Source organism: Carassius carassius, chromosome 49 (assembly GCF_963082965.1).
Source record: "Carassius carassius chromosome 49, fCarCar2.1, whole genome shotgun sequence".
In the NCBI taxonomy this organism is placed as follows: Eukaryota; Metazoa; Chordata; class Actinopteri; order Cypriniformes; family Cyprinidae; genus Carassius; species Carassius carassius.
In genome coordinates, this window is record NC_081803.1 from 10,047,562 (window position 1) to 10,068,107 (window position 20,546).

General features: G+C 37.4%; 3 protein-coding genes across 4 annotated transcripts; 1 reads left to right on the plus strand and 2 right to left on the minus strand.

Annotated features, from left to right (window-relative positions):
• Positions 1-94: 94 nt before the first annotated feature.
• LOC132132668 (stomatin-like) lies at positions 95-4,286 on the minus strand. The gene is made up of 7 exons (XM_059545130.1): positions 4,144-4,286; positions 2,290-2,393; positions 1,744-1,816; positions 1,424-1,506; positions 801-1,004; positions 573-707; positions 95-463 (listed from the first exon to the last, which is right to left on the minus strand). Exons 1-7 carry the CDS (start codon positions 4,190-4,192, stop codon positions 275-277), a joined length of 837 nt encoding a protein of 278 aa, XP_059401113.1. The 5' UTR covers positions 4,193-4,286; the 3' UTR covers positions 95-274.
• A 1,621-nt stretch (positions 4,287-5,907) lies between these two features.
• Positions 5,908-12,347, minus strand: LOC132132877 (proline and serine-rich protein 1-like). Of its 2 annotated transcripts, XM_059545416.1 has the most exons (12): positions 11,823-12,347; positions 11,607-11,672; positions 11,458-11,526; positions 11,280-11,374; positions 11,092-11,185; positions 10,873-10,983; positions 10,688-10,771; positions 10,502-10,580; positions 10,225-10,317; positions 7,814-9,248; positions 6,501-6,648; positions 5,908-6,344 (listed from the first exon to the last, which is right to left on the minus strand). In XM_059545416.1, the coding sequence occupies exons 1-12, from the start codon at positions 11,865-11,867 to the stop codon at positions 6,219-6,221; spliced, it is 2,445 nt and encodes an 814-aa protein (XP_059401399.1). In that variant the 5' UTR covers positions 11,868-12,347; the 3' UTR covers positions 5,908-6,218. The 2 variants fall into 2 exon arrangements, with proteins under 2 accessions (XP_059401399.1, XP_059401400.1); XM_059545417.1 differs by lacking the exon at positions 10,225-10,317 and having other exon boundaries at positions 11,823-12,346.
• Positions 12,348-12,473: 126 nt separating this feature from the next.
• Positions 12,474-20,536, plus strand: LOC132132878 (vacuolar protein-sorting-associated protein 36). The gene is made up of 14 exons (XM_059545418.1): positions 12,474-12,737; positions 13,015-13,083; positions 13,201-13,271; positions 13,373-13,487; positions 13,701-13,790; positions 15,126-15,212; positions 15,568-15,600; positions 15,680-15,757; positions 15,876-16,010; positions 16,163-16,228; positions 17,336-17,400; positions 18,575-18,659; positions 19,702-19,778; positions 19,867-20,536. The coding sequence occupies exons 1-14, from the start codon at positions 12,642-12,644 to the stop codon at positions 19,946-19,948; spliced, it is 1,149 nt and encodes a 382-aa protein (XP_059401401.1). The 5' UTR covers positions 12,474-12,641; the 3' UTR covers positions 19,949-20,536.
• The last annotated feature ends 10 nt before the right edge of the window (positions 20,537-20,546 follow it).

The following is a 20,546-nucleotide window of genomic DNA, read 5'->3' on the forward strand; positions in this document are numbered from 1 at the left end:
TGTTCTTAGTTTCTTTTTGGGATCAAAATGAATCGCTGTTTAAGGTTAGATGAAGAACAGCTGGAAGACACGTGGGTGAAAATGACTTTAAATGTTTAAAAAATATAAAATCAGTTTTTATTGCAGTTTATTTAACTTCATGCATACACTGTACATAAAATTGACATTTGAAAGTTGTTACATGTTGATATATGTTCTAAAATATGATATTGATATTGTATTTTTTTTAATAAATCATTTGTAAACCTGTGTACAATTTGGGAATATTCAGCGATCATTTCTTCATGAAGTGGCTTATGACATCCATGGGTAGAGGGAAGATGACGGTAGAGTTCTTCTCACCTGCGATGGTGCAGAGTGTTTGGAGGTATCTGAGCTGAAGGGCGGATGGAGACTCTGAGATCACAAGAGACGCCTCCTTCAGAGCCCTGGATGCATTCATCTCACCCTCTGCTGCAATGACCTGTTTCATCACAAACCATTCTGTTAGGGTGTGGCATCACACAATTGTTAATTAAATTAGCAGTAAATTACATTTGCATATATTAGTAATGTGTGGCAGTAATACTCACCTTCGCTCTGGCCTCACGGGCCGCCTCCGCCTCGGCTGCCATGGCTCTCTGCAGTTGCATTGGCAGTTTAACATCTTTAATCTCCACCCGCTCCACCTTGATTCCCCATGATTCTGTGGCTTCATCTAGAGTCATCTACAGCAGGGAGGAGAATCATAGGACAAACTTTCAGCTACTTGAATCAGACAATTCAAGCGATACAATTATACCTGTCATTATCACACTCACTTGCATACTTTGGGAGATGCCTTCTCGGTCAGAAAGGACCTCAGACAGGTTCTTGGTGCCCAGGACGTTCCTCAAGGTGGTCTGGGCCAGTAGGCGAGTGGAGTAATCTGCATCAGTCACGTTTGCCACTGAGGCAACAGGGTCATTTACACGGAAGTACACAACACCATCCACAGAAATTGTCACTGAGTCTTTGGTCAAGATCTAAATGCAAACAAAAAAACAAAATGTGGCCACTTAGTAAATGCCATAAGTAAATACTAATTGCGAGTCTTAAGTGGATGAATTCATGGACATTTTATATTAAACATCAGACTACAGTTTACTGACAATTTTATGCAAAATAGCATACTAGCATTCTGCTCTTAATATTTTCTCATACAGTATATACGTGGCACAAATAAGAGCACTGTTTATTGTTATTCCGAATTCAGACTCAAACTTCATATTCAGCGACTCTTAAGAAGGAAACAAGACTGCTTTTATGACCGAGTCATTGAATCATTCAAGGAAAAGATTTGTTCGAAAGAAAAGCAATTGATTCTGCTTTGCCATTATTGTTTGTTAATTGTAAGTTACTCGATATTAACTTCTCATTTATTGAGTATCTATTTTTAGTTTACCTCCTGGGGAGGGATGTTAAATGAGATGGTTCGAAGATCCACTTTGACAAAAGTGTCCGTGCAGGGGAGGATGAAGAAGATACCTAGACACAGGTAACATTTTAGAATTATATTTGTTATTATATGATCTGTGTCATATATCATTAATGAGTTATTTGAACTAAACTCCATGTACAGGAGTTGAGCTAGCAGGTCACATTATTGTTTTAAGAACAAGTTATGTTAATCTCCTCAGCCTTCAGTATTTGTTTAGCTTGATCTACTGAATCGAAGATCTTAGAGACTGGCAGTATACTTAAATACTGAACATTCTTGTTTACCTGGTCCTTTGCCTTTTCGGGCTGTTATCCGCCCCAGTCTAAATATGACGGCACGCTCATACTCTTTCACAATCTATAAAACAGTAATCAAACATATAAAGTGGGTTATAAAACATTTGAACAACAACTGCGGGTGTAAAACATTCCTAATGTAACTTCATGATAAAGTGCAAGACTTAAGTTAAGTATTTAGTTATCATATTTTGTAAAATATTGTATTGTAAAATAATGTATTATTATAAATAGCTATAGTCAAATGAATATGTGACCATAAAATACTGATTTAAGTTTAAATTTGAATAAATGCAATTTATTTTATTATTTGAAAAGAAAGCCAGCTGTGTTATGAGAGTCATGAAACGAAAAGAAACCAGTCGTCTGTATGGTAAACTTAAAAATAAAAATGAAAAATATAAAAATAAAATGAATTCAAAATAGTAATAAAAATGACAAAAATTATACTGAAATAACATGAGTCCAAGAGAGCCTAGTAATAGTATTTTTCAACATGACAACATTTTTCGTTTGTCCTGTTGTGGTTTGTACCTTAATGCTTACGAAAATGCTGATTGGAAATAACAAGATGGAGAAAAATGCAGAGGTAATCACAAGGAACCACCCAAAGCAGCCCAGACTCCCGTTATTTTCACCTGCAGTCACAAAAAATGGTGTTGTTCTCAAAAACAGCACACGACTAACATGAAGATAAATAGGTGAAATTGTTCAAGAACACAATGCTAATTACATGTTTTATTCAGTGCATACTGAATGTGATTTGATGCTTCACATGGAAGTTATACTAATAAAGGCTATAGTCTTATGGAAAAACGGAACCATCCAGTTTCAGGACTTTCCCCACATCCTAGTTTTAAGGGGTCATATGATGTGATTTCAAGTTTTCCTTCCTCTTTGGAGAGTTACAAGATTGTACAACTGTGTGTATCTAGGCAAAAGCAAAACCACTTTATATGACCTTCCGAAAGTAGATGCATTTAGGAATCTTTAGGATTACTCAAGTTACAACAGAACAGCAACGCATTTTAAGGACAACCGTTTTATGAACCTAGGAGAGGAGGTAATTCTGACTTTGCCACGACGACCTGGCCCTTCTGAATCAGCTACTGAAAGTATGTTTTGTTATCAGTTTAAGTATTTGCTATTGACTGTTTAAATGTGGAGTTTTGCGCGTTGTGTGAGAGAGAGAGAGAGAGAGAGAGAGAGGGTCACACAGCGGAGTCAGCTGTTTTAACCGTCCGTGGCTTGTGTACTGCAAACAAATACGAGCTTCATCACTGTGTCTGTCACGCGGCTCTGTTCCTCATTCGCGCTTGAACTGATGGTAAAACTAAGGACATTATTAACTGTCTTTACATTTATTGTGAAAGATGAAGCTCAGGATTATGGAAAGGGGCATTACATTTCCGACAAGTGCTTGCGGTGTTCGACCAATCACAATGCACTGTGTCAGTTGGCCAATCAGAGCAGACTGCGCTTGTCAGAAGGAGGGACTTTGTAGAAAAATACATTTTTGAGAGAGGCGGGGCATAGAGGACCTACAATAATGTAACCACACCTTATTTTTACCCCTAACCCTTAATAAAAGCACTTTACACCAAAAATTCAATATCTGCCAATTACAGGATCGGCAGTAGCTCAGATAAACGTCTCATCAGGAAGACCCTCTTCATCATAAATCAGCTCTAGGTGGTCTTTTATGAGTGGGTGGGTGGTGAACACCTAACGCTAATTTTTCCACACACATACTACACACCAAACAATTTCAAACCAAGGCCATATTTATGTTCATGCCCTTTCTATCATACTCTTTTATGCTCAGCATGGACTTTTGTGAATCTTTTTTGTGAATCCAACATCAAGATTTTAGTACAAAATTATTAAAAACATTTAATTACATAAAAAGGGGTAAAGTGTTCTGTGACTGTCACCATTTCTTTTTCACCATTTTAGCTTTTTTGAGGTTCCTTTAAATAGTCCAGCAGTTACTGTACTGTTAGATAATTTGACACAACATAAACTTAGTTAACCTTTCTCGTCTGTTCCTGGTGATTATATCTAAACAGTTTCTGACTATGAATAATATAAATAACACAAACAGCTATTTGACTTCATATATTTACTGCATATTTCATTCTTCCTCTTTCCTCATGCAAGCACAATTGTGTATTGGTGTGGGAAACTGACTGCTTTGCAAACCAAACACTAATGCAAATGACAAATCTAACTGATGATAGTTAAAGAATACAACCTCAATCAATCTCAACACTCCTGTAGTAGTTTTAGTTAAGACAATTACTATATTATATTCTCAGTACATTACTTGTTAAAGTCCAATGCTCATAGACAAAAGAGAGAGAGGAAAAAAAGTTGAGAACATCTTACTGATTAGATTCTGCTTGCTCTGGGTTCCTCGCTCCATAATAGACTCCATTTCTATGTGGGTTTGTTGCTACACGAGATGTGTAGAAGACGGCGCTGGCTTTGTGGGTGACTGAGGGATATATTTGTACTGCAAAAGCACTTCCCATGAAGGGTGTGGCCTTGTCTACAATGCAATTAGAAGATCTTTAGAGACCCTAATGGTCTTATGACACCATCCACTGTGCAATATGAGCTTGATGTTTGTTAATCAAGCTTTCTCTGAAACATCAGCTGTGTCTGCTTTTGACCTACAGTAGATGCTTTATTCTTCAGCTATCAAGCAATTGTGCTTTTCCCTCAAGATTTGAATGCCTTTTCCAACAATTTTTTCTTGTTTTACTCTTAGTACAACTAATAAACCATTTAAGTGATTTATAAAATAGTATAAAAACGTTTAGTTATTTAAACTTTGCATATCAGTAAAGCATGATTATCTAAAGAAATCAAACGTTGCTGCTAAACTATGGGGGGTTTTGAGGCTAAATGTTTTTTATATTTTCTAATCCTTTTATAACTGTATTTACTATATAAATATTTTGTATTACCTATATCTAATGAGGAATTTCATCCATCGCTTACATGCAGGAACTCATAGGTAGGATTGCAAACACCAGGTAAGTGATCGAAGCGTGGAAACTAGTAATGGCAGGAGTCTCATGTTGTGGAAAAGATTAAAGTAATTATTTCAATCCCACTGTGTGACCAAAAGTATAAGCAGGGTAAATCAACATCAAAAATCATCTATTTTCAACTTTTTCAGTTCTCTGAAAAAGTTCACCAGCAAACACAATAGTTACTTTGTCAGGTTTTCTCTAACAATCAAAAAAGGAGAAATCAGCAAATACAACACAAACTTCCTTCCAGTACATTATCTATGGTAAATTAACATCACATTTCTATAAATACATAACCAGCAATAGCAGCCTTCTAAAAACCAACTGCAATTAACTAATTTCAATAATCTTTTATATTTAATCTGGTATTACTGGAATTCGCGCAGCAAATCATTTTGAACTTGTTTTGGTTTGTCTGTAGTGTCTGCTTACATTGCATGTATCTCAATTTAGAAAGTTGCTGTAGGTTTAGTGGTCATTCTGGAAAATCCTGAACAGGTGAAGGGTAAAGTGACATACCTACTGCTATGAATAACGACAAACAACAAAGAAAATCTAAGAAAAGAACTTTTATTTCATGATGCTGTTCGAACATACTAGACTAAACCTAACATATTCTTTATTATATTTTATAATATAAAATGAAAACAAATGTGAGTACTGTAGACTCTAGGATCTACATTGTATACATGTAAAATTCATGGTTCTGTCCTTAATATCACCAAAATTGCACAAGAGTGTAAAATACGTAACACTATAGTCACAACTCAACTTCTTTAGAGAAGATTGCAAGGTAACTTAGGAAAATAATAATAGTAATAAAAAAAAGAACAGCTACAGTACAAATATCAAACACTAACTTACCCATTCTCAAAGGGTATTCACATGTACAGCATTTGACAGACATTTGTAGAAAAGGTCCATTAATTCACTACTTTCATGACATAGGGAAAAACAGTTTTGTAAAATTTAGACACCCGCACTTTTCACATTTACTCTAATGGTGTATATTTAAAATTAATTTTAGCATTTATTCTTTTTTTAATTATGATGCTTAAACAGAGTTAAGCCCTAATTACTTCTACAAACCAAAAAAAAATTTTAATAATACTAAAGAACAGTATTCATTTAATTCAAATACAGTCCAGCCTTCAAAAGTCAATCAAAATTATGTTCTACTAATGCAGTGCGCTAAACCACAAGCTCGTCTTGATTTGAGACTTGTATCTTCTAAAGGAAATTATTGGAGAGTAGAGTTTCCACATTAGTTTCTGAATTTTACCCATAATTGTGTTATGACAATTATGACATCTTTTTTCATGCAGAGCACCACAGTCCACAATGTTCGTCATTGTTTAGGCACGCTTCACACAAAATGTCACATAGTTTTCGATATGCCTGCACTCTGTAACTCACAATGAGTTACTGCCAACCCAGTTGTGGATGCAGGCCTGGCTGCAAAGGGAAGCTCGAGCCTGCGGCTGCAGGGTAGTTGGTGAATCCATTTGGCTGGGGAGGGTAACTGTCAAGCGCTGATGCAGAGTGAGCCTGCAATCACACACACAAAACATACATTAACATTTGCATAGAGTAAATTCTTTTAAAAATCTTGCTCGTAATCATAATAGCAGGCACAGAAATAATTTCCAGTAGCCCTTTAATGATCAAATAAAGAGCCACAGCCTCCAATTAATATATAGTTACCTGCAAAAGAGCAGATTGCATGGCGGAGTTGTGAAGACCAGAGAGGGAAGCAGGGGATGCTGTCGTGGAGAAGCTGGGCATCCCTGGGGGGAAAGACAGCAACCCTGGAAAAGCTGCACCTCCAGGGGCCTGGAGACTACCAGTTAGCCTAATTAACACATTAAGCAGCATTGCATTAGCCTATTAATAATTCAATTCTAATGATCATCTTACTAACACAAATAGATTGCACTTCTGTAGTTTCACTATAATATGTAAAACTAAATTCAAAGGTAAGTGTGCTACCTGAAAAGCTATCACAAATATGTGCTCACTACTTCTTGACAGCAATAATTCACATGTTCTATATGTTGCTGACAGAATTGGTATCTAAACTTCAAGTTAATCAGCCAAATGACCCTAAAATAGTTTTGTGGCTATACCATATATTCGAGGAACACATATCATAGAAAATAAAACATAGACTTTGCAGAACATGTCAACTAGAAAGTGTTTGACATAACCAGATCAAGAACCCAGTGACCTGCATTGCTAACTGCAGTCTACATCGGCCTTCTAAGGCAGCATCCTGAGACAGAACTTCAAAAGTTACTTTATACTCATTTGTTTCCTATAAATTTTCCCATTACCGTGTTGCTAAGCTTTCAGTACGATACTTAAATACACATAAAATACATAACACAGGCTGGAATGTATTTAGATACTTTTCAATATTGAATGAAATATATACATAATCATCTTAAAATAATTAAGCATAATTAAACTTCCTACATTTTAGAGAAGCCTGCTAGCTGAATAGGCAGCTCAATTGGTTTTGGAACTGATTTTTCCATACGATTGACAATGCAGATGATCCATATTAGTTTAGCACAGAGGGGCTCAATCCCGTTCCCAGTGGTCTACCTTCCAGAAAAGATCTTCAGGAGCACTTGATAATTACAGACAGATGATTTGAACTATGCAGTTAGGTAGATATCCAGGAACAGGATTGGACACCCCTGGTTTAGCACTTTCTGCTTATTTCAAATAATCCTAAATCAGGGGTAGCCACCCCTGCTCCTAGAGAGCTACCATCTGGCAGGTGTTTTTTTAAACACACCTGAATCAGCTAATCAAGTCTTAATAAGCCGTGTTCAGGATTACTTGAAAATAACAGGCAGATGTATTGGAGCAGGGTTGGAACTGGAGTCTGTCCTCTGGGAGCAGGGTTTGGTAGCCCAGCCATAATTCAACCCTAGAATAGTATTCAAACCTCTCTACCTAATACTTTATACATTTGTGCAACTTAATTAAATAGAAGAAAAAAAAATTACCCAGCCTGGCCAACAAGGGCGGGGTTGAAGTTAGAGCTGAATGCAGAGGCAAATCCAGGAAGCACAGGAGAAGAGGAGGAGATTCCTGCTGCAGCAGCTGCTGCGACTGCTGCTGCCTGGAGAGGTGCAACGGTGGCTACTGAGGAAGAGGCTCCTGGAAGCCCCATTAAGGAGGACAGCACCGGACTACCTGCTGCAGTGTGACCTGAGCCTCCAAAACCTTGGAAGGCAGGGTTTGGGCCGGAAGGAAGACCCGGGAACACGGAGGGAGCTGTGGTCAATCCCAGGCCAAAGGGGGAGGGCGAGGGAGCACTAGAGTGGGCCAGGCCAGAGTATACAGATGAGACTGGAGGAGTAGAAGTGGATGAGGTGGAAATGGAGGACTGGGCTCCAGAGAAAGGAGACACTGGAAAATGTGGAGAAGGGCTGCTTCCAGACTGAGAGCCCAGAACCGAGGAAAGACTGTGTAGTGCAGATACACCAGCAGTGCTGGGCAAAGAAGACTGTGGTGAAGCAGCACCATGAGCAATGCCAAGGGGTCGGGCAAGAACAGCAGAGCTTGGCATAACTAGAGAGCTAAGAGAAGGAGTGCTAGAACAGGAGGGACCTTTAAAAGCAGAAGGGACAGGACTGTTGCTTCCACTACCTCCACCTTGCCGGACCATGGAGCTAGAATGTTGGTCCATAAACAAAGCTCCAGCAGGGCTACTCATGGCTGTCTGAGAGGTCAGTCCAGGAGAGGGTTTAGGACTAGGACTGGACGCCACTGGTAATCCACCAACACCTTGCATGCTTGGAGTAGAGCGTCCAGGAGTGAGGGAGGACATCCCTGAGGGTGTGTAACTACGGATAACTGAATGTGACTGGGTGGAGGGAGTGCCAGGGAGCAAAAGTGCTGACTGGGAATCTGAGGAGGGTGGGTACCCCTTCTTTGAGTGTAATCCCATAGCTCCATGAGGAGTCAAGGGATCATCAGTTGCCCTGGGAGTAGATGTGAGTCCACCAGTAGGTCTTTCTGAGCGGGGAGCACTGTGGAAGGGAGAAGGAGGGATGCTTGCACTTGGCCCAGGTGTTCCACAGGGTGTTCCAGATGGGGTATGACTTCTGATGACTGAAGGGGTGTTTCGACCAGAAGGGGGCATGCCAGCGAACGGAGAAGGAACTGGCGTGGTGTGGCCACTAGAGTTTGAGGCAACTTGGGGAGAGCCAGCTGGGGCAGGAGGCCCTTTGATTACTGAGGGCGAGGGGGCAGGAGTAGGGGAGGGGGTAACAGGGTTCTGGGATGGGACCATGCCAGGAAAAACTGGAGTGATTGGTGTGGTAGGCTGAGGCTGGGAGGTGGCAGGAGTGGATGCGGTGGAATTATGAGGAGAAATAGCAGGTGTGCCAGAGATGTTGGAGGTTGGATTTTGTTGCCCAACAGGTTGGCTGTAACCTGAAAATATGAAACAATCAGCACAATTAAATATTAGAAGGAAGAAAGTCCTATGAAATGAAGACAAAGGTACCACATGACTAAGTTTATTAGTGTTTGATTTGAAAGACGCATTAGAAAGCCAGAGAGAATTTAGGAAATCTCCCAATCCACTAGCTGCACCATAAGAAACACAATGCAGCAGAGCAAGCATTCATGCTGAAAACATGGACTGACAATATACAACATGTCATAGTGCCCCCTTGAGATAAAAGAAATTAGGGAAAGTTGTTGTAAACCTATACTAATTAATTTTCTGGGTTGAATAAAAAAATCAACTTGTCAAATTTAACTGATGTTAAATTTAGGCATATTACTGAGTCAAGTCTAAAATATTAGTCTCACCACAAAGATTTAAGAAATTGTGATTTTTGCACGTTTACTCTCAAACTTGAAACTGTGTGGTTTACTTCTATTGCAAGTGCCTTATATAAAGTGTTTGCCTGACGAAGGTCTTTGACTAAAACGCTGCTGGTTTTAACTTCTTGAAATAAAGGGAGCATAACAGTGTGCAGATCCTTTTTCTATTTCTTGATTCATCCTTTGATCTTGCACCTGGTCAAGACTTTTTTGGATGTGCGTATTTTGATTTTTCTTTAAGTGCCTTAAAGTAGCCATTTTTTTCCCAGAACATTACTTTCATGAATGGATTCCGGAAAATCTAAAATGCTGTTTAGTGAGCATGGCAAGTGTTCAATACGCATTCTAAAATCTGTGCTTTCTATAAGCATTTTATGGCATATGGAAATTACCATATTAGTTCTGTTAGATCAGTAAAGAAACCCCGGAGAGAGTGTTAAGCACGATCAAAATGCATGCTAAAGGTGCTGCAGGCAGATTTAGAGCATGCCATGGTGAGGTAGCGTCTAGAGACAGCAGTGCTGTCACAGCAGTTAAGGCAGCACACAGCGCTAGCAACAGCAACTGTACGTTGTACCTGCCAAATTGGGAGTGGCTCGGTAGGGTGGGGGTGGCACACTGGCAGTGATGACCCCACCCACTGACACCAGACCTGCATTGTTGTATGCACCTGGGCAGCATCCGGAGAAAAAGGTGAGAACATTCTGCATCCAGTCCCCCAAATTAACTTCCATATTGCCTACAGACATATTGCTGGCATATGCATAGTCTACTATTTTTGTACATTAGGGAGATTATTACTCATACAATTTATTCTTGGTCATTTTTTTCTAATGTGAAAAAAAGGGTCTTACTTGGAGCGATAGTTGCATGTGGCCTACATGGTGGGATGGGGTATGGCACAGGTCTGTGTGGATTGTACGTTGATGGTGACTTACAGAAAAAGAAAAATGGATGTAATAAGAAATCCTTAGGTGTTACTGAAAGATATTCCAAGAACAAATATGTTTGGTCAATAACACAAGTCCATTAAAACATACTGGTTTGCTTGGTCCAAGGATACGTGCAGCAATGCCCTTTCCATCCAGGGTTGTATCGTCTCCATCCTTTTTGGCAGGAATTCTCTATAAAGTTCCAATAAAAGCCACAATTAATTTTAAAGAGCTGAATGAAACAATATGCATTTAAAGGGTATTTAACAGATTTATTACATGAAGGAACTTACAGGGAATGTTCCAGTGACCTGGCTGGGTTTGCCTTTGGGGTAAGGGTTGCCTGGGATCATCCCACAGGATGAAATCATAGCCACTGGAGCTTTACATCCCACCTTACACACCTAAACAATTACAGACATGTACTGCAATTAAATCCTCATTCATTCAGTATAGTCTACACTTGGCCATAGCATACAGCTTGCAAATTCACATGAACGTCTAAGTTTTACCTGCTCTAGGATTCTTCTTGCACACCGCTTCTCAGCGAGGTGAGTACGGAACGCATCATCCACAGGACGGAAATTTTGGGCATCTGAAATATTTCTGTAAAGTATATATTACATATTGCATTGCTGCATGATATTTGATTTGTTTGGATATTTGTTGATGTGCATAATTTCTGTAGTGTGTAACTTACAGAGCAATGAGTTCCAGTACAATAATTCTGTCCTTTGAGAATGTGAAACAATTAAGGATGTTTGCAACCTTTGTTGTAGGTATTGCAACCATTTTCTACAGGAAAAACATGTGATGCTGTTAAATAAAGTCATTTAGCTCAACTAAAAATTTAAATAAATAAGAAGCAGAATTCTTACATGTTGCAAGGCTTTGACTGCCTTTATCTGTGGCTCTGCCCAAGAGAAGTATTTCAGCATGTCAATCACCTGAGGAAGGAAGTTTGACATGTAAGCAGATGTAAGAAACTGTGGAATTACAGTTTTCTACTGTTGCTAGTTCAACATACCTGTTCACTGGAGAAATACCCATGAACCTGCTCTATAGCTTTGATACGTTGATCTGTCAAAACACACTTCAGAACAAACAAAAATGACAGTATTCATGTTATTCTCTGTTGCATATTCAATAATCATAATCACCCAAACAGACCGAAACTGCCTCTTTCCAGAAAAGGCAACCTATAAAAATATATAAACCTAGGTAAATATAACTAATCCAATACCTTTCTAATTTCGTCCAATACTATATCAAAGGATTTCTTGTCCATCTTCTGTGCCGATGTTCCGATCACTGTGTTGATTACCAATTCCTCCTACAGCATCTCACTGACAACTCTTCATTCACCTGCTGGTGCTTAACGCAGTAACCCTGTTATACTTATTCACAGCATCAATGTAAGAATTCATCAACTTTTTGGATATGATTTATCCTATTAGTGAACCAAGAATCATTTCGGAGAGGTTCAGCATGTATTAAAGAAGAGCGGCGGTCTCTTTAAGTTCAGGCTGGCATGACGTGAGGAACAACAATAGTCCAATGCTAAATCACACACTGCTCAAATGCACCATTCTTCACATACATGCAAGTCTTTTATCATGTTTTCACATTTACATGTTTCGCTGAAATGATTGAAGGTCATTGTCCACGCGCTAGTTTTGATCATTTTTATATATCGTCGCTGTTCGTTGGGTTTTACCATAGACAGTAAGGTTTAGCAGAGATGCTAAAGGCTGCAGTTCGTGTGCGACTTCCTTTGTCAAGACCCCGGCATGAAAGAGTCTGTTTCCAAATACGCCCCAAGAGCAGTTGACATTATATTTTATTTAATATTAAACAAATATTATTATTATTATTATGGTTTATTTATATGGATTTTTATAACACACATTAAAAGCAAAGCGGAGAGTGAAGTTTTGTTGGGATTGGAGTGTTTTTCAAACAGGCGCATTACCGGACACTTAGGCGGAAGTAAACAGCTGAAGCTTCATGTAATATATGCTCTAGTTTTGTTATTCACTTTTGGTTTATTACATTGATAAACATGGACAGGTTTTTTTGGACAAATGGGCTACTTGAGATGGACGAAACGTTAGTAATTCAGCAAAGAGGAGTGAGACTTTACGATGGGGAAGACAAGGTATTTTTTTCAATATATTTTTCCAAAGATAGTTTGGATTCTACTGAAAGTTTTGACATGACAGTCATGTGTAAGATACTGACCTGACAATGATGTAAACATTACAGCTAAACACATTTATATTTTACATGGTTGTTTTCATGTTGCTTATTAGTGCTGTTAGAAATACATTATAGAATCGGGAATTGGGTTTTACAAAATGCAATAATAGGATATGCATTACTTGAATAGACAGTGTATAATAATGCTCCTTATAATAGTGTTACCTCATTGACAGGCTAAACTTGATGTGGGAGTTGTTCTTCTCAGCACCCATCGCCTTCTCTGGAGGGACCAGAAAAATAATGTATCTTTTTACTGCTCTTACATTATGTCAATTTTTTAAACCTTATGTCAGATTTTTTTTTTCTTTTTACACTTTTACGCTTGTCTGTAAAGTCTGAAATCTCTAATTTCTCTGTAGGAATGCTGTATATGCATACCCTTGTCACAAGTCATATTCTTTGAGGAGCAAGCAGCAGGCATTGGAAAGAGGTGACTGCGCTTTAACATTAGTGTGCGATTAATGCATCTGACTTGTGTAGCATGGCATAATAATATTGGAAATTATGAATCGTTACCTTTCCAACCCGCAGTGCCAAGATTGTCATTCACCTGCATCCTGTCCCGGAAAATAAGGAGCCGGGCCCCTACCAGCAGAGCAAGTACTCTTATATAAAGCTGTCCTTCAAAGAACATGGGCAGATTGAGGTCAGTTATTTAAGGAGTAATGTCACCGAAATATTTCAGCTGATGATAATGCATAGATTAATTCTGCTTCCACGTACATGGAGCTTATTACCCCACTAAATCTGGCTTACAGTTTGAAGTGGCACTATAAGCAGTCATGACATTTTCGAGAGGAACGGAGCAGAAGTGATAGAAGCTGTAAGTAAGGTAACTTGTGCTGTGTGTGGAGTGTAGTTTTACAGACGTCTAACTGAAGAGATGACTCAGAAACGATGGGAGAATACACCTGTCTCACAGCCCATCCCCACAGGAGTAGGACCCAAGGTCAGCTTAAACTCCGACTTTGAATGATGCAACTGGATTTTGTTTTTGATATTTCTATTAATTTCATAGTTTTTTTTTTATAATAATAATAATAATAACACTTTTTTTTCTTTTGTATAAATGTATATTATTAATAGTTTTGGATACATATAAAAAAATGCAAATAAAATGGCTTAGGTTATCATATCTAATGTTATTTTAGTATATTTTAGTTGGTTATTTTATCATATTATAAATATATATTTTTAGTTTATGATTTTAAAATATTTATTAACATTTTGGTTAAATTTTATTATCATACTTTTAAGTTTAATTTTAAATTAAGTTTGTTTTAGCATTTGTGTTATGTACTTTTGACATTTTAATTTGTTTCATTTTAATATTTCTATTTAGCTTTCATTTTACATTAACTTTGTTTATTTTTATTTTTTTTATTAAATCAGCATTTTATATCTGTTTTAGTTTTGGCAATGTACTAAAATAATTTTTACCTAAATATGTAAATTCCTAAAAACTATTACTTTACTTTATTTACATCAGTTAGTTGCTAAAACAACTTTTCTGTTTATTTATTTTTTCATTTAAAGTTTTTCTTCAAATATTTATATTTTTATTTTATTTTATGTCAGTTACTGAAAATTGTTTTAAGATTTTTAGTTTTAACTTAGTGTAGCAATATATTTTTTAAATCGTAAATATTATTTTGTGAATAACTGAATAATGCAAGAATTATTATTATTTATTTTCTTTCAATTAGTGGCATGATTTATTTATTTAATTTGATTAATTTGGGTTCAATAAATTGCAAAAACAAACTTTTAATTTAAAAATTTTCTTACCATATATATATATATATGTGTATATAAAGTTGCATAACTACCAGATACATTTTTGTCAGCTGTTCTTAATTGGAAAATAACAAATTATTTTCAATAAATATTTATACTAGTGGCCCCTGGTCAGTTTCCTAATCTTTGTGAATTGCCTTTTAATTCAGTTTTGAATTAATAATGATGCAGTATTTATTACATCCATATGGTGCGTAATGTTGTTTGCCACTTGTCATTTGTGACATAAAACTGTTCAAATACTTAAAAAAAATTGTTTTACTTTGGATATGTGGATTTATTATACATAATAGTTAGCTTGCTTTTTTTATGATTGTTTCTTTTAAAGAACAGGCTGTGGCCCTGAAGCAGTAACCCCTGGGCAAACCCTTCCCTTCCTGTTCCTTTGTGATTTGTTTCCCTGTTTTTGAATTATTGTTTGTGCGTGTGCACGTTTAACAAAGAATGTGGCTCATTTTTTTCTCTCTTGCTTTCTGTGCTTCTGTAGGCAGGAAGAACACGTGCAGTGGGGATTGTGGGTATTGAACGGAAGCTGGAAGAGAAGAGAAAAGAGACAGATAAAAACATTTCTGAGGTAAGACAGAGAAACAGACTGACAGGTAGTCATATCTGACACACAGCACAGGAATCCCAGCTTGAGATAATCAGGAAAGCTGTTGGCCACAATCAGGCAGTGAGGGGCCCCTGATGTTGAAAGCAAGCGGGACCCTGTTTTTAATGCTAGATGACTTCATAGCTCTGATTAACTTCTTGGCACAGCTATAGTGAAAGAGAAGAAGAGAGTGCACAGTGTTCTGTATCCTGTATACAGTATCCTGTTAGGTGTGGGCACACCCAGTAATTTACAGGTGATTTCAGTACTTGATAAAGATGTGTTTTGTATATCATTTCTTTCATGTTTCTATTGTAACATCTCTCTTTTCTTTCAGGCCTTTGAGGATCTCAGTAAACTGATGGAAAAGGTCAGTCATTCAGTAGGTTGGTGGGTCGTCCTGTTATCATGCACCGTACAGCCATGGTCAATTTTATCTGTTCCTGCAGGCCAAAGAAATGGTGGAGGTCTCCAAATCCATTGCCAACAAAATCAAAGACAAACAGGGTGACATCACAGAAGATGAGGTGAGCTTTAAGACCCTGAAGCACTAGTGTTTTATCATGCGATTAGCCGAGATATTTGACATTAGCCAATAATTAATTAATTAAATTTGTCATGTTTGTTTTCTTTGCCATGCAAAAGACTATCCGCTTCAAGTCTTATTTGCTGAGTATGGGTATAGCCAACCCAGTGACCAGAGAGACACACGGCTCAGGCACACAATACCACATCCAACTCGCCAGACAGCTGGGAGACATACTGCAGGCCCCACTGGAGGTAATAAACTGTGTGTTTTATATATTTCTTATGCTTACCAAACAGATTTGCATGGCCACCTGCATACATAAATGATATGATAACGTTAGGTTGGCTTACTCTTCCTTCCTTACTCTTGATCTGCTGTTCTTTGTTATTCTGTCTCTTTATAGGAGCGTGGAGGAATGATGGCCCTCACTGAAGTGTACTGTTTGGTGAACCGAGCCCGTGGAATGGAGGTAAGATGAAGCTGGACACATCGGTATGTCTTGTTATTGAGTTAATCAGATCAGATCCTGATCTTCTTCCCAGCAGCATTTAGAGTGAAGCTGATGATGGCAGAGTAGAGAGTGTGATGGCATTGGTTTAGTTTGCATCTAGCAGAATGTTGTCACATTTAGTATAAATAGCCCTCAGGTTCATCTCAGGGGTATGCTAGCATTGAATTTAACCATTTAAATAATTGAAAAGTATATATATTAAAATGTTTATGAAATGTAATAAAATGGATTATTGATGTTTAAAAACTTTTGTCTGACAAATAAAGGTCATATGAAAGATGATTTGATCAAGGTTTGACAGTAAGGTCAGTAATGTCATTTTGTGTGACTCCTCAAAACCTAATGATATTTATGTTTAATATATATATATATATATATATATATATATATATATATATATATACATAGAGTGTATTATTGAAAGCAGTCTCTTTTGCTCACTAAGGTGCATTTTTTAAAGTTCTACATTGTAAGTTTTATATTACAATATAGTTTTAATGTTATGTAATGAGTAATGTAATTTGTTACTATGATGCAAAGCTGAATTTTCAGCATCATTACTCCAGTCTTCAGTGTCACATGATCCTTCAGAAATTGTTCTAACAAGCTGATATGCTGCTCAAGAAAAATTTATTATTATCAGTGTTGAAAACAATTGTGCTGCTAAATCATTTTTGTGGAAACCATCATACATTTATTTAATGAATATAAAGTTCTTAAGACTTCTAAATGTCTTTACCGTCACTTTTGATCAACTGAATTATTGAAACTATTGCTAAATAGAAGTATTAATTTCTTTAAAAAAAGAATCATATTGACATCTAAAAACTTTTTTTTTAATGATTAAGATGTGGGCACAAATATGTTTTGTAAGGAAAAGTAATTTTTAGGGTCATTTCTTTGAAATATACATAAATATTTACATTTATTTTACATTTAGCAGACGCTTTTATCCAAAGCGACTTACAGTGCATTCAGGCTATACTTTTATTTTTTTATTAATTGAAACATTCTGGATGGATCTTTTCAAGGCGTATAATCTGTCTCTCGCTAATTTCTTCTCAGCTTCTCTCTCCTGAGGACTTAGTCAATGCCTGCAAGATGTTTGAATCACTGAAGCTTCCTCTACGGTAAGGGTGTGAACATTTATATTTGTGTGTGTGTTTGCGTGAGTTAAAGTGAGCAAATGTGGATGTGGACTGTGCAAGCCAGTCTTTGCAGGCCAAAGCAGGTCAGTGTGGGATCGGTCAGCCACTTCCTGGCAAACTTCCTGTTTTCAGGACCCATGTCCGCCCTCTGTCTGTTGGCTGCATTTTCCACCTTTCAAAAGAAAACAACAATTTGACTCACAAACCACAATTATGTTGCATACGGTTAGATTACGAAGCAATGTTTTCTTCTTGTGTTCTTAAAGGGATAGTTCACCAAGAAATGAAAATTACCACATTATGTATTCACCCTCACGCCATCCTAGATGTATATGACTTTCTTCTTTCAGACAAATACAGTCAGAGTTATAGTAAAAACATGTCCTGGCTCCTCCAAGTTTTATAATGGCACACGGTGGTTAATAAAGGCCTTCTGAACAGAATGGATGCATTTGTGTAAGAAAAATATCCATATTTAAAACCTTATCAATCTGTAGTTTCCGCCAACTGTTGTATGCAAGTACATGAGACAGTGGCATTTAGCGTATGACGTAGGCACGGCATAAGCTCCAGTGAAAAGTGATAAACACGGATGCACACAATAGAGAGCAAAACAAAACACTGGTCATGAATTTGAATGATACGAGGATTTGTAAAGAAAAATGTCGGAGGATTTTGATATAAGCCAAGAGGAGACTTTGCTAAACAAAGGAAACTTTGCATCCTTTGATACTTTAAACAAAACTTGGTTATCATGAAAGTAGCATATATTCCCACATCACACGTCATCCGCTGGAACACGACTCTCTCATGAACACACGCACAACAGCTAGAGGAATCTAGAGATTAAGGTTTATAAAGTTTTAAATATGGATATATTAGCGTTTATTAACCACCTGGAGCCATGTGAAGCACTTTTTATGATAGATGGACACAGTTTATTTTGCTTCAAAATCTCAACCACCATTCACTTCTATTATAAAGCTTGGAAGAGCCAGGACATATTTTAATATAACTCAGATTGTATTCTTCGGCAAGAAGAAAGTCATATACATCTAGGATGAGGGTGAATAAATCATGGGGTAATTTTCGTTTTTGGGTGAACTATCCCTTTAAGTAACTACCAGAATTAACATAAATTTTCTTTCCCTGTCAGGTTGCGAGTATTTGACAGCGGCGTTATGGTGGTTCAGCTCCAGTCCCACAGTGAAGAGGAAATGATTGCCTCAGCTCGAGATAACGTGAGTGTCGTGCCATCCTTTTCCCCTCATCTGTGAGATCACTTATGTGGCCATTCAAAGATCATGCAGAAACTTCCTTTCATGTTTAATTACAGGTTCATAGAGTGGATATTGGATTAGACTTATAACCACAAACTTGTACTGCCAATTTCTTCCTCTTCTATTAAATGGTTGGGGCTAGAAGAGTGAGAGAAGTTTCCTGTTTCATTCTAGAAATTACATGAATTGAACCACCTTCAAAGTGTTTTTGGACAAGACACAGCTAGCAGATGTGATTGGGTGTGGTGTTTTAGGTCAAAGAGCTGGAAGGAGAGGTGTTTTAGATTAGACATTTCCATCCCTGAAGAGTAAAGGAGAGGAATGTTCCAAAAAAAACAAAGCAAGCATATTTGAAGATCAATTGACATGGGATGGCATTTATTGCTCTATTCATATTGAATCAGCCATTAATTTTGTTATATAGGTGAATCTGGCGCAATCTGCTGCCAACTTGAAATATGATTGGTTAAAGCAACTATTTCAATGGCATTAATTTTAAGCTACAGGCGCCTGCACTGTTGATTCCGAAGACCTTAGGCAGATTTCTTTGACCCTGGCAACCTGAATGCTGAAATATGATTGGATAAAAGCTGTAATGAAAATATACACTACTTGAAGCAGCGCAATCCAGAGAAAAGCTATGAAATTAAGATAAAAGGCTATTGGAAATAATTTAATACACATTCATGGACAAATATATATTAAAACTAAGTCAGTGATTCTGATAGAGTTTAGGCCAGCAGAGAAGGCTTTGCTGGCCCTGACGGCCCACCACTGCTTAATTGTCATAATTAATAAAAAATTCATTTTGTCAAGTTTTCCCTTTCAATTTTAGCGTGAGACATGCATTGTATAAACTCACTGTGACACATTTACCTTAATCTCAACATAGTGTTGTTTATATTTTTTTTAGCTTTGGCAATTCCCCCACAACAGAGAGCAGTGGTTTTGGTGGGCATCCATCTGGTTTAATTGAGGTTTCCTTCTCTTTTTCCTCTCCCAGGTGTCTGATAAAGGCTCCCTCACAGCCGAAGAGTTTGCCAAGCTGTTGGGACTGTCAGTTCTGCTTTCTAAAGAAAGGTACAGGAGACAGCCTTTTCCTTATTTCATCAATAATTCATCCCTCAAGTGCCTTCTCACTATTTTGATGTATCGCTCTCTTTTACAGATTGTTATTAGCTGAAAAAATGGGTCACTTGTGCCGAGACGATTCAGTAGAAGGCCTGCGTTTTTATCCCAACCTGTTCTGACGCATGAGGCCGATATGTTATCAAACCCAGCTGGCTCTTAGCTCCTGTTGGCCCACGGATCCCTCTCAGAACGGATAACTCTTTAGTGGGCACCTACTTTCCACTGTATTTGTCAATAGGGTCTTTCATAAATGCTGGTTACGGTACTTGCGTACATTACCACATCTTTTTTTTTCTTTTTCTGTGCCTAACATGCTTAGTGATTTCCACAGCCTTTAATGAAATGGAGATGACAGAAATGTTCATGAGGATGCTGAGGACAGTTTTCTTGTTTAAATCAGTTATGTTGATATTGTGACTCCAGCGCATGTTTAATGCATAAACATATGTGTGCATTACATATGCATCAAACTGTTGTGTAAACACATGAGGAAGAATGTAAGGAAATTTGTATTAAAACTCAAAAAAAAAGGCAAAATAACCAGAAAATCATCAAATCATCAAAATAATTCAGAGAGACCCTTAATGAAAGCAATCTACATTTCCCCTTATGGAAGCATAAAGTCTTCCACAGTTAATTTGGACCATTGTGTGAAAATAATATATCTAAAAAAATAATAAACAAAAAAAAAAAACATTTTTCTTTCATTTGTTCATT

Coding starts and splice junctions, on each gene's coding strand:
- LOC132132668 (XM_059545130.1), bottom strand. CDS start 4,192: ATGGAGTCTATTATGGAGCGAGGAACCCAGAGCAAGCAGAATCTAATC. Junction 1,817..2,289: donor GCATTTTCGTAAGCATTAAG/GTACAAACCACA, acceptor ACTGTTTTATAG/ATTGTGAAAGAGTATGAGCG. Junction 464..572: donor CCCGTGAGGCCAGAGCGAAG/GTGAGTATTACT, acceptor GTGATGAAACAG/GTCATTGCAGCAGAGGGTGA.
- LOC132132877 (XM_059545416.1), bottom strand. CDS start 11,867: ATGGACAAGAAATCCTTTGATATAGTATTGGACGAAATTAGAAAG. Junction 11,527..11,606: donor GGTATTTCTCCAGTGAACAG/GTATGTTGAACT, acceptor TTCCTTCCTCAG/GTGATTGACATGCTGAAATA. Junction 10,984..11,091: donor CAAGAAGAATCCTAGAGCAG/GTAAAACTTAGA, acceptor GTAATTGTTTAG/GTGTGTAAGGTGGGATGTAA.
- LOC132132878 (XM_059545418.1), top strand. CDS start 12,642: ATGGACAGGTTTTTTTGGACAAATGGGCTACTTGAGATGGACGAAACG. Junction 15,213..15,567: donor CAGATAAAAACATTTCTGAG/GTAAGACAGAGA, acceptor CTTTTCTTTCAG/GCCTTTGAGGATCTCAGTAA. Junction 19,779..19,866: donor GTTCTGCTTTCTAAAGAAAG/GTACAGGAGACA, acceptor TCTCTTTTACAG/ATTGTTATTAGCTGAAAAAA.